Below are 13,692 nucleotides of genomic sequence, written 5' to 3' on the forward strand. Positions count from 1 at the left end.
AAGTTTATGTCGTCACATGCTTCATTTCGGAGATACGTATAATGGATATATCATCGGAGATAAGTTCGTATAAATGTATGTCCTAAAATGATTAGTTTCGGAGATACAGGGTGTAGAATTTTCATTTTTATTTCGATTTTTTCCAAATAATTTCTGAACTAACGACGATATTTGGATGAAAATTGTGTCTGGGTGTTTTTTAACACGAGGAATTTGATTTTGATGTCAATATGACCCCTATTTGTAGGGGGCGCCACCTACATGGAACTTTTCGTCCGTATCTGTATTAAACTACAGAGCGGATGAATATACACTACCGCCATTTTTTACGCACAAAAGGTCTTTTGGTAAAAATGGCTTCGACCAATCAACTGTTCTCAAGATATTTGGAATCGAAATAATCAATACATGGCCATTACAAAAAATAAACATGTTGACTATAGTGTAATTATTTGACTGAAATTATAAATTTGGGAACTTTTGTTTTTAAACGAGTCATATTTTTTTCTGGAAAAAAACTATGATAAAACAGTTTTAATCATATTTTTTTCTGAAAAAAAAACAGTATGATAAAACAATTTCTGTTAAACCTTTCTTTGAAACCAAGACATTTCCAAATTTATTATTTCGGTCTAAGAGACCCTATTTCACGTAAAAATGGCGGAAATGTATATTTTTCAGTCAGTAGTGTAATACAGGTACAGACGAAAAGTTATTGCTCATCAAAAAACATATAGTTGGCGCCCCTTACAAGTAGGAGTCATATTAATAATCTAAATCAAATTTCTCATTTCAAAAAATACCCAGACATTAATTTTCATCCAAATATCGGTGTTAGTTCAGAAATTATTTAGAAAAAATCGAAATAAAAATGAAACTTTTTCAAAAGGAAGAATTTTCGGATATTCATTTATAACAATTTTTTACTTATTTTTATCTGCAGAATAGGATACCGAACTTTCCGGAATACAATTCTGACCACCCTGTATAGAGATGTAATTACAATAAAAACATTTTTCTTGCGATATTTTTGGTCCTCCCTGTTTAGTTACCGCTTAGTTCTAACCTGTTCAAGTTAAAAACGTAAAATTATGGAATGGAAATTACACCTAAACCGACTCCACCTTCGTGAGCTATCATGTCTGCAGCATACTTCCATTCGTTCAGCTTCGGATCATATACTTCCACGGTCACCAGGTTTGAAATGCCGTCGTAGCCACCAACTGCCCACAGTTTGCCCATGTTAGCTGTCAGAGCCACTCTGCTACGTTGAGCGTTCATGGGAGCAACGTAGGTCCATCTTGAATGGGACAACAGTTTTAGTTAACAAAGTTTGAAGGATCGTATTTTTTATTATTATTATAAAGCAGGGTTTCTTAAGGTACGGTTCGCAAGATAATGGGTTTGCGTCAGTAGATCTTTATTATTTGAAAAAATCTAGGGTGGCTGTGTGATATACCTTTTGTTAATTTAACAAAAATTAAAGATTGTAGAGCAAAATACTCAAATGTAATAAAAGATTCACGTTTAAAACATATTTTAATTATTACAGAATTAAAACTAGATATAAACCTATGATTATGTGACAAAAATTAGCTAGATGAAATCAAATGCTCAAAATGCTTTCTTTCCTGTTAACTGCATAAAATGATTGTATTTTCAAAAGGATATTTTCATTTTAAAAAGCATACGTGGAGTTCTACCCCAAAAAGCAGCTACAATAACTTCTCTCATGTTGTCGACAATAGTTGGTCGAGTTTTGTAAATACTGTCTTTAATATATCCTAAAAAAAAACAGACTAGATAAAATCAGAAGCATTTAAGTATTCTATTAATTGGTGAATGCACATTGCATTCACCAAACTAACAGAATCATATCAATTCTCTCTGATGTAGGAAAGTTTGCATTTTCGGCAAATTTCTGAGAATTTTTTTTGTTTTAACTGACACAAAATGATAACTAGTTGTTAAAGTTGGACTAATTAGACAGCTATGTTGAAGTAACGTTACACATATCACAGCCACCTAGATTTTATCAAATAATAAAATATCTAGGAAAATCTTTGAGGGGTAGGCATCCTTAATAGTATTTTGAAGAGACATGAATTCTCCACTGAATATCGGAATAATATACTGGGTGTTCCATTTAAAATGCTTTTAAAGGTGACCAATGTTCAATATTAATTTTGTCTCACCCTGTATAACTTTTTGGATCAAGTTTTAATTTGATTTAAAGAACAATAGTTACCGGGTTATACCGGGTATAATTCCAATTTAGGTAGCTTTTATTCTAATTTAAAAATTGTTCTTTATTTCTAGAAAATGTTAAATATGTCAAAAACCTTACATTTTAGTCATATACTTTTCTTATAAAACTCACCTTTATTCTACAATTCCAATTTAGGTAGCTTTTATTCTAATTTAAAAATTGTTCTTTATTTCTAGAAAATGTTAAATATGTCAAAAACCTTACATTTTAGTCATATACTTTTCTTATAAAACTCACCTTTATTCTTCTCCCAGAATCCGAAAATCAATTAATATATAGGGTGTTGCATTACAAAATATACAACTTTGATATGTAACTTTTTTTAGGGACACCCTGTAGAACTCTCTATATTTTTAAAAAGTGTTCTGAATTAACCTACATATGTGCACAAAATCTCATTTCAATACAAATTGTCGTTCTCTTTGAAGCTTCCGCAGCGTGTGAGAGTCGCCACCCTGTATTTAGTTACACTAACAAACTATAAACACTCTCAAAGTGAGAATATCGCCTACTCCCTTTTTATTTCTGATGCCTCAGTTAAAAGTAAGGTTAGGACAATTAGAAGGTAAAATTCTACTTTGCTTTGATCAACATTTCTAGAAATGTATCAGTAGTAATAATAACTATATTTATTTAGTATGTGATAGTTATGGCATAACCAACCCAAGGAGGATGTGCTTCATTTTAGGTAGTTTATGTCCATTTGAAATATTTCACATATATTTACCCCAGTTAATGCCAAATAAAATAAGGTGTGAGTAAAAAAATGACAGTTAATACTTACTTGTTAGCTCTTGGATCAAACATTTCTACAGTTTGAAGGAATGAACTTCCATCATATCCTCCACAAGCGTAGAGTTTTCCTCCAAGCATAGCTACTCCTAATCGGCACCTAACATTGTAATTATATTTTGTATGAGTATTTTGAACTTGAATTATAAAGAAATAAAAATTGATCCTACCTCTTGGTAAGCATAGGCGGCGCTTCGATCCATGTATTAGTGGTGGGATTATATCTTTCAACAGAATCGAATATTGAGAGACCGTCGTGGCCACCCAGTGCATAAATATGTCCTAAAAATCGTTATTTATAAGATATATGATTTTAAAAAGACCCACTGTTACCTTGGCAAGCAATAACAGCACCAGCGCTTCTTGATTTGTTCATTGGAGCTAGCGAACACCACGAATTTGTACTAGGATGATATCTTTCTACGGAGTTTAGAGAAGTGACTCCGTCATAACCTCCGCATACGTAGATTATATCAGCCAGTGCTGTTGCTCCAAGGGCACTATAAAAATATAATTACTAGAGATAGATTGGACACTGATATAAAACAAATAGGTTCGTCATTTAAAGCCACCTAGTGATCCTTAACTAGAAGAAACTAATGGGGAGTTTTGGTATAACATAATTTTAACATTCCGTTACTTATTAACGCTAACTAAAACGGTAACATTATTCAAGCGCAAAATTATCTCTAGTAAAATATAGAATAATATAGACTTTTTACTACATTTCATGTTTTATTAGCTCATTAGAAGTGTAACATAGTCAAAACAAAATTAAAATTATGAATACATATATTATTTTAAACACCGCGCTTTTTTTGATTTAACAAATAAATTATAATATAGTAAACATATTATGGACTACTAATTAACTGTTAACCAACAAAGTACTTACTTATTTATGATTAAACTATTTTTTTATTTCGTTCATAAATTTATCATTTCTAAAATATCAAAATGACTTTAATAAAAAAGTTTAGTATCTAACATGAAAATGAAGATCGATTGTAAATATCAGAATGCACAAAGTAATAAAAATAAAAACTATAAACACAAATCACCGAACTTTCCGACAAATCAGGAATATCCGAATTAATCATTATTTAAATATTGATTTATAAATAACTTGACGGATCACCAACATTGTCAACTAGACCAAAACTAGACCATTAGACGGTAGTTCACATAGACACTGTCATATATAAGTAAGAAACCTGTACTTTAATGTCTTTTGCGCCGTCTGGCGATGAGGAAGAAACTAAATTTGTAGTTCTATAAAATTAGCATTGAGTGTCTAGGGCCTGACTGATACCAACAAAATATAGAAGTGTCTAGCCCTAGCAGTCAACTATTAAGCTTGACCAACCAGGTTGGTTAGCGTGGTTATTTGGAGGGTGTTAACTCATTTGTGTATGTCAAGAACTCTAACGTGATTGGTCGGGCTTAATAGTTGCCTGCTAGGGCTAGACACATGTACAAAATATAATATCATTTATGAACATTTGATGGGATAAGCAATAGTAGTTATATAGCATATACCGGGTGCGTCTAAAAAACAAGATTTGGTATGTTAGTATATGACATAAATTGGGATTGATTGACGTATTCAGTTGTTTTCAGTCACTTCCTGTTTCACCGGAAATGACTATATCTTTTGATTTATAATTGCCCCCCTCGATATTTTTTTTTTTACTTTATTCGATAGAAAATAACACTCTGAAAAGAATGACATATCGTATGTCTTTCATAACTTTTGACATTTTCGCATATGGCTTATTTGAAATTATAACTTGCGGTTCGTAACGAAAAGTTGACTCGAAATACCAAGTGTGTGGTATCATATTAATCGTAAAAAATGCTTTTTCAAAATATCCTAACGAGCCACCCTCGTTTCATTTGAAAAAATTAATATATGATTTAAAATACGATTTGAGCATTTTCTAACTGGCCAGGACAAGACACTAAAAACATTAGACGATCAAATCTATTTTTCCAAGGCTCCTTGATTAAGAATTAGTGTTTTTAACATAGCCGTGGCACTCTAAGATTGAATTTTAAAATACGATTTTTTATTAAGCAAGAATGTCAGAAGTTGACATATGATAGGTCATTCTACTCAGAATGTTATTTTCTATCGAATAAAGTAAAAAAATACTGAGGGTGCCATTTAAAAATCAAAAGTTGTAGTCATTTCCGGTGAAATAGGAAGTGACCAAAAACAACTGAATACGTCAATCAATCCTAATTTATGTCATATACTAACACACCAAATCTCGTTTTTTTTATCTGAAAAAATAAAAATGTTATAGGGGTGAGCCACTTTTGAGACGCACCCGGTATAGGTCAATTCATAGTAACAGAAGGCACTGTTAGTTTAGCTTTATCTGATGGCAGTGTAAGTTTTGTCTGGTGTAAGCGTATAAGTGACGTGAGAGGCTGAATCTGTATAATACCAAATAATACTTTGAATATGAAATATTAGATTTTGACTATTTTTTTTTATAAAATGTAAATAATATTGGGACAAAATTAACAAAATTATGGGTAACATCATTTTACTCAATATAAAAATAAATTACAACCTTCTTAAGACAAACTGCGCAATTAAAAAATACGAAGAGTACGGGAGAAGTAAATGACGGCTAGGGCTTGACTTCGTTAAAATTACCATAGATTGTCATTCCCCAGCCGTCTTCGACACAGTTTTTTTTTCGATGGTATGCATATATCCAGGGTTGGAAAATCCTGATTTTTTTAAAAAAAATCAAAAAAATCAGATTTTTTTTTATTTAAATCAGATTTTTTTGATTTTAATTCAAAACAATATTTAAATCGGATTTCCAAATGACTAGGACTTATTTTCAATTAAAGTCCTATCCTAAATGGCTAAATCTATACGCCGATACCAATAATATTAACAATTCTACGGGGCGTGTGATTTTTCCACATTAGTTACCAATATATTCCGCAAAAAAAGTCGTTCGCTTCAGATCAAAAGGATTTTTTTTCAAACGTCTCAAAAGTATTAATTTTTGTCATTTTAACGCCTAGACATAAAAGTAAAGTACTGTTACGCCTAAGCACAAAAGTACAAAAATATATTATTAAACTGATATTAAGTCAAATTCAACGAGTGTACAAATTGTTGCTCGATTACTGTTTACATTATTTGTAATGTTTGAAATTGATTAAAAAAATATGTGTAATGTTTAAAAAAATGGTATATTCTATTCGGAGTAAAAATGTACTTTTTATGCCTCCCTGTAACGTCGGAATAGCTTTAGGATTGTCTTTCAAAGGTACAGCATCGTCAAAAAAAGTATAATTTTTACTCCTAATAAAACAATACACTATTTTTCGGAAATAGTCTTATGTCGAGAATGAAATTAGTATGTATTATGTCAAAGTGTAAAGTACTTACTGCAGATCAAAATGTCGGTAGGAATTTGGAAACATACAACCGTTTCAAAAAAAAATAAAACAACATATTTTCTGACAACGATTGTAGATTCTCGGGAATGAAGATATAGTCTCTATATAAGAAAAACCTAGTTCTGCATTAGATTTTGCGAATGATATGTATTCGAACAGCGAATTTTTCACTTATTCATAAATTTTAAAATCCCTGCGTTTAGCGGTATAATGAATTCACACGAAAGTAGTTAAAAATTCGGTCCAACAATTATGAATAGTTTTTTTTTATATAGTTTTATAAGTTTTATAACGTTTACAATTATTTTTCGATTTATTATCTATTATATCTGTTATAGAAATATTTTTTTATAGTTTTCTAGGACACATTTCATTTTTATAACTTTTACAGTTATTTTTGGATTTATTATAAAGTTTCAATAAAATATTTTTTTTTTATTTAAATCACATGATTAAAATTTAAAAAATCACTTGATTTAAATCACGATTTAAATCATGATTTAAATCATTTGATTTAAATCATGCCAACCCTGCATATATCACAATAATATGCCAATGAAATTCTGAACTTTTGAAAACAAATTTACATCAAAAAGCCATTGACGGGTATAGATTTTAAAACAGTTTATATATGAGGCTTTTATATGAACTGGCAATTCACTATACAGTTTAGAAAGATCATACCTACCTCCTTTTACATATCATCGGTGTAACCATACTCCATTTCTTTTGCAATGCGTCGTAAACTTCAACGCTGGATAGTCTGTCTCTACCATTATAACCGCCGAATGCGTAGAGTTTATGTTTAATAACAGCGACGCCCAGTCGCGACCTCATCATTGACATTGCGGGAGCCAAGTTCCACTTCTCCAATTTCGAATCGTAATATTCGACAGTCGAAAGAGATTCGCCTGGAAAAAGAAATCTGGCTCTTTGAAAAGTAAAGGAAGTAAAGCTTCTCATTCTCCACCTATAGATATAGTTTTTCTCGTCTTCCTATAAATATAGTTAATTTTTCATCTTGAGGCATAAAGGTGCTCAAAGTCAAAAGTTGTTCAAAATTTTAAATTTTTGACAAAATACCCTGTATGTAAATTCCCTGAAGGATTATTATTCATTATATTTATTGATTTATCATATTTATTGAAGTTTTTGGTTTGAGATTTTCACTCCAATTTTTTATAAAACATGGGGCAGCACACATTTTAGTAGTCAGCGTACAGGGCGATTCAAACATAGTTTTATCTAAAATGTAATATTTTTAAATAGAAAGCTATACCGAGTGCCTCAAAAGTGGCTCACTCCTATAACTTTTTAATTTTTTCAGATAATAAAAACGATATTTAATATGTTAGTATATGACATAAATTAGGATTGATTGACGTATTCAATTCTTTGCCAATTCCTGTTTCACCGGAAATGACTACAATTTTTGATTTTTAAATGACACCCTCGGTATTATTTTACTCCATTCGATAGAAAATGACACTCTGAATAGATTGACATATCATATGTCAACTTTTAACATTTTCGTTTGAAAGAAAATTGTATTTTAAATTCCAATCTAGAGTGCCATTGGCTGTGTTAAAAAACCTTAATTTTTAATCAAGGAGCCTCGGAAAAATAAATTTGATTGTATAATGATTTTAGTGACTTTTCCTGGCCGGTTAAAAGATATCCAAATCGTATTTTTAATCACACCTTAATTTTTTCAAATAGAACGAGGGTAGCTCATTAACATATTTGGAAAAAGCATTTTTTTACCAATAATTTGATACCCCACACTTGGTATTTCGAGTCAAATTTTCGTTATGAATCGCATTTTGCAATTTCAAATAAACCATATACGAAAATGTCAAATGTTGACATATGATGTCATTCTATTCAGAGATATCATTTTCTATAGAATAAGTAACAAAATACCATAAACAAAAAAAGTTATAGGGGTGAGACACTTTTGAGCCGCACCCGGTATATCTATTTTTTATATGTTTTTTATGTATGATCGAAAAAAAAAACGAAGACCAGTTCGCTTGGAAAAGAACATCAATGACATTTTCCAAATACAGCGATCTTCATTCCTTAGCCATTACTGACGCCGTTGTTTTTTCGATCATATTGTATTTTTTTAGTAGAGAGAGAGCTCAGTGGATTTGCTACTCGATTCTCTTTTCAAAAATGTGGTTTTTGAAATATGATCATTTTTTTATACTTTTTAACCAGAAGTTTTAATACTTTTTAACTCGGAATACTTAATAGTGTCTTTTTCAAAATTCAGCGTATTAAATACTGCAATACTGTTTTGATATAATGAGGGTGAGTCAAATTAAACTTATTTTAACCCCTAATTCAAACCCTGCATTTTGTATAATGAAAGAAAAATTTGGTTTAACTTCCTTGTTTTATAATAGTGATGGGTTGTTATTTAACTACCTGTTATTTTATATCAATTATTTAGAAATAACATAACGCAGAGATCGACCGTTCGTGAAACAAAGTCGGCGCTCTGCACCGCCACGAAATTCGATGCTGCTCGAAGCAATTCCAAAAAACAACTAGTATGGATGGAAAACATGTTATTTCGACAACTATCGATACAGGCGGCGAGATACAACGGACAACGAAGTGGGAAATGCGCTACGGCACGGCGCAGCGAACGTAGCTGCATCGGTCGATGGTCGTATTGGGCTTGCAACAGCTTAAAAATAATAGGATATAAAAGAAGCAGCTTTTTTGAAACAGTTGCGGGCATAACGCCTGGCGGTCGAGATAACAGGAGTGGGAAAGGAACGCTGCTGCATCGGTCGATTGTCGATGGAGGCTCGCAACGCGTTGGAGAATAACGTATAGAAAATAAGCAGTCATTTTAGATAGGTACATTGTTTTTTAACCTGTTACGAGCATAACAGAGCGGCGGTTGAGATAATCGGAGTGGGAAAGTAACAGCGCTTTCAGATGGAGCGGACCGTACGCGCGGAGCGTCCGCGTGGATGTTTTTTCGATATAGCTCATCCGGACGGAGCATACGCGACTCATGTGAAATCGTCCATATAAGCCCATGGTACTTGCTCGAAGTCGCGGACGGTCCGTCGCGGAAAATCTGAAAACGTTGTAACGCTGCTGCATCGGTCGATTGTCGATGGAGGTTCGAAACAGGTTGGAGAATAACGCATCAGTTGTTTTAGATACATTGTTTTTCAACCTGTTACGAGCATAACGGGCGGAGGTCTAGATATTATGGCGCTGTATGATTCAGTACTTAGTTATTAAGTTTCAATATTTAGGTATTTATTTATTCTGAAAAATTTTCAGAATAAATACCTAAGTAGAAATTCTCCTTTGCAAATCTATACTAATAAATAAAATCCTTAAGTGACTGACTCACTGATTAATCACGATCCTACTCAAACCACTCAACGTAAGAAGCTCAATTTTGGCATACAGGTTGATTCTAGGGTGTAGAGGTTCGATAAGAAGGGATTTTTCGAAATTCCAGTTCCAAGGGGGTGAAACCACCCCTCAAATATTACAATATTTTTTATTTAAAAAAACGGTCAAGTTTCCGAAAAAACGCTTAAACACGTATATTTTATTTTGTTTCTTTTACATATTTTAATATTTTTTAAAAATGTATACAAGATGTTTCGAGAATTCTGGTCATTGATTAATCACGATTCTGCTTGAAGCCTTTGACGTAAAAAGCTGATTTTTGGAAAACGGATTGGCTTTAGAGTGTAGAGGTTCGATAAGAGGGGATTTTTCGAAACTCGAATTCTAAGGGGGTGAAACCACCCTCAAATATTAGAATATTTTTTATTTAAAAACCGGTGAGTTTTTCGGAAAAACTCTTAAACACGTATATTTTATTTTGTTGTTTTACATATTTTAAGATTTTTTAAAAATTTATACGGGGTGTTTCATAAAATATGACCATTGAGTAATCACGATTCTGCTTAAACTGCTTGATGTTTAAAGCTGATTTTTGGCAAACGGATTGACTGTGGGCTGTAGAGGTTCGATAAGGAGGGGTTTCTCGAATCTCAAATTCCAAGAGGGTAAAAACGCCCCTCAAATATTACAATATGTGTTATTTAAAAAACGGTTAAAGATCGCGCACACTATACCTACACGGACCGGCACGGACGAGACCAGTAAAATCTACCGGTGAAGGTGACCGTGTTATTTAATAGAGTAGAGCACACTAGACCAGTACCAGCACGTACCGCCACAAGCCACGACCGTCAAAACAGGTCGTGTCGGTCAGGGACAAATATGACCGGCAATATTTATGCGTGGTCGTGCTGGTCCGACCTAATGTGCGCACCGGCGAACCAGCACACCTCCACAAACGTCGATCGAGGGGTAGGGCGAAGGTAGATCGGAATGTATAGGTATAGACGAGTGGCGGCATTTTGACTTTTTTATATCGCAATTTGTAAACAGCGCTTATTTCTAAACAACCACCGTTTTTAGAGAGGTATTTTAGATAACAATCAATATTTAGAAATGTTTTGACACCCTGGAAATACTACCACCGAGCACGTCATTGTTGAAACTTGCAACTGCGTTAATACGCCTGGCGGTGACCGCCTCATACTCTTTCAGATATTTAGCAATAAAATAAAGAAACCTGTTATTTTTAAGCTGTTTTTTATAAATAACTATAACAGTTTCAACTGTTATCTAAAAATAACAGTTTTGCCCATCACTATTTTATAAGCACTTTCTATAACTAAAATCTAAAACCGATATTTACTGCGAAAATACTGTTAAAAGTGTTGGCGCAGTTATTGCCCGTATATTTTGGTAGTAAGATTGGACTAAAAATCTCAAATCAGAAAGCTTTCTCTGACCTGAAGAGAAAGATCTTAATCTAAAGATATCTAGTGAAATATGTGCAGTGCCTAACTTGATTTGATTGTGTTTAGTTATTTCTTTTTGATGGCCACTAGAGGATAACCCCCTTGAAATATTAAATAACTTATGTTGATCATGTGATATTACATCTAGAATAAAACAACCAAAGTCCAATCCCATTTTAGACAAAAATAAACGAGTATTTTAATTATTATGACTTTGTGTTGTAACAATATTCTACACAAGGCAAACTATTATGATAATATAGCTACTAGTTAAAATGTGTTATGCATTTTTAATTTATCATAATAATTCTTATACCTAACACACTTATCAGTTATATTACTGGTAATATTTCGAATACAAATTATATACAATAAATATTAAGTATAATTTATATTCTGAAGGATAAACCTAGGATGTCAATTGTTACTTGCAATTTTTGGTGTGGACAGTAAAATTAATTTTTATTTTTTCCATTTACAGATTATTAAATAAAGAGAAAAAAAAGAAGAAAGAAAGAATTTTATTTATAAAAAAATATATTTATGAATATTGTTTTTTGACTAAATTACTAATATTACCATGTCTATTTAAGCCTCCAACAACATAAATGTATCCCTTAACTTCGCAAACGCGAGGTTCGGTCCGAAAACTTTGTATTAGTGCTCTTCTTTCAGGTATAAGGTGGAATGTTAAAGCTTCATCTACTAAATCTCTGAAAAAAATATATAATATTAAATATAATAAGACAATGAAATTTAACCTAAAATCTCACCTGCACTGTATAGAATATCTTATTTGTTCCTCATTCCTGACTCGATCAGTAATGTATAAAGGTGACAGAAGAGGCAAACGTACTAGAGACAGTAATTCTGGCAAGAATTCTTTTCTATTGTCGATGTCGTGCTTAACCCATCGCATACATGCTTCAAATACTTGTTCTTCACTATGATTAAACAATTAAAAGTTTAGAAAACAATAAAAAGGAACAGAAAAACAATTTATACTTACTTGTCAACTCTAAGATCATTTTTACCTAACAAATTTTTAATTTCAACTAGGGATAATGATAAGTATTCTTCATGCTGAGAAACTTCATGAAAATACCAGTCAATATATTTTTCAGCTGATTCGGCTAATGTCGAGGAACCTAAAGATTCTGCAAAATGACGGAACCCTAGAGCATTTTGTGGGTGAATCCTATAAATCAAAATTTAAAATAAATTAGTCAATTCTATTAAAAAAATGTTTCTTACAGTTACCTTTGTAACAAGTAATTAGCACAAGCATCGCGGACTTTATTTAATTGTAGATAAGATGCACCGATCATAATACTTTGTACATTATTTTTGTCCAGAACAACTTTACCCGTATAGGCAAAATTTACCAATGCTTCTAAGGCACTGAAATAATAACAGCAGACATAAATATAAGTTAAAAAATCTAAAAATATTTGAAAAGCAATTGCATAATATATGAGTAACTTACGTGGCATCAATACATTTAATTTCGATTTCTTTATTTCTGGACTCGACCATATCATTCATAAACATAGCATGAAAATATGGGATGGTAGAAGCCAAGACAATTTTATGGGCACTGAAGTGTTGCCCTTCAACCTGTTGATTAAACGTACACATCCAGTTCAAAAAAAAAAGTACACATCCAGATTCATTCAACACAGATGTTTGAAAAAACTCATGCCAAAAACGGCAATTTTGTATTAAATTATTGCTAAAAGTGTACATTACCTTTAGGACTACATCACATAGTTTTCCTTGTCTTCTAATATCGGCCATCAAAGGGAATGCCGAAGGGAATAAATCGTTTTGTTGAAAAATCAAATTTTCACTGTTCATTTCCAGTACATTTCTCGTAGTCAAAGCGTTTTCGTTAGAATCACACTCGTTATCGCTATGCATATCGTATCTAATGTTCCAATCCATTTTATCGTCTTTATCAACTAAATAGTTATCACAACAATAGTGTTTTGATTTAATTAAAATCAATTAAAATGTTTTTATTTTTTATTTTTACGAACGTAAAGTTTTGAGGTTAACTTTAAGTCATCTGTCATTCTGTCAATCCTTGTTGCAGAATTAGTTCAAATGTACCAGGCGCGAAGGGCGAGATCAATATTTTCAATTTTAATCTACTATAACTTGACCAAAATAAAACTTTTCTACATCTTTATTATTTATTGAATATTTATTACTATATTAGTATAAAGATATCTGAATACAAAAACGAATTTCACATGAGATATTATACAATATAATATATAAAAAAATAAAATTAAAGTACAGTTTAAAAAATGCATTTAAATATGCGATAAAATC

The 13,692-nt window shown here is 31.9% G+C and overlaps 1 protein-coding gene across 1 annotated transcript; it reads right to left on the reverse strand.

Moving 5' to 3' along the window:
* Window positions 1–513: 513 nt before the first annotated feature.
* On the reverse strand, window positions 514–13,490 carry LOC115888521 (kelch-like protein 18). Its single transcript, XM_030908274.1, has 11 exons — window positions 13,105–13,490; window positions 12,842–12,972; window positions 12,616–12,756; window positions 12,365–12,553; window positions 12,129–12,299; window positions 11,935–12,068; window positions 7,182–7,404; window positions 3,395–3,561; window positions 3,232–3,343; window positions 3,054–3,161; window positions 514–1,300 (listed from the first exon to the last, which is right to left on the reverse strand). Exons 1-11 carry the CDS (start codon window positions 13,297–13,299, stop codon window positions 1,090–1,092), a joined length of 1,782 nt encoding a protein of 593 aa, XP_030764134.1. The 5' UTR covers window positions 13,300–13,490; the 3' UTR covers window positions 514–1,089.
* Between the last annotated feature and the right edge of the window lie 202 nt (window positions 13,491–13,692).

Source organism: Sitophilus oryzae, unplaced genomic scaffold (genome assembly GCF_002938485.1).
Source record: "Sitophilus oryzae breed Bouriz unplaced genomic scaffold, Soryzae_2.0 scaffold_1167_pilon_pilon, whole genome shotgun sequence".
Lineage (NCBI taxonomy): Eukaryota > Metazoa > Arthropoda > Insecta > Coleoptera > Curculionidae > Sitophilus > Sitophilus oryzae.

What these genes read in the sequence shown, in the direction of transcription:
- LOC115888521 (XM_030908274.1), bottom strand. Translation starts at nt 13,299, where the DNA reads ATGGATTGGAACATTAGATACGATATGCATAGCGATAACGAGTGTGAT. An exon ending in CCGCCTATGCTTACCAAGAG is followed by an intron (nt 3,162 to 3,231) that starts GTAGGATCAATT and finishes TTACAATGTTAG; the next exon opens with GTGCCGATTAGGAGTAGCTA. An exon ending in TTTGATCCAAGAGCTAACAA is followed by an intron (nt 1,301 to 3,053) that starts GTAAGTATTAAC and finishes GTCCCATTCAAG; the next exon opens with ATGGACCTACGTTGCTCCCA.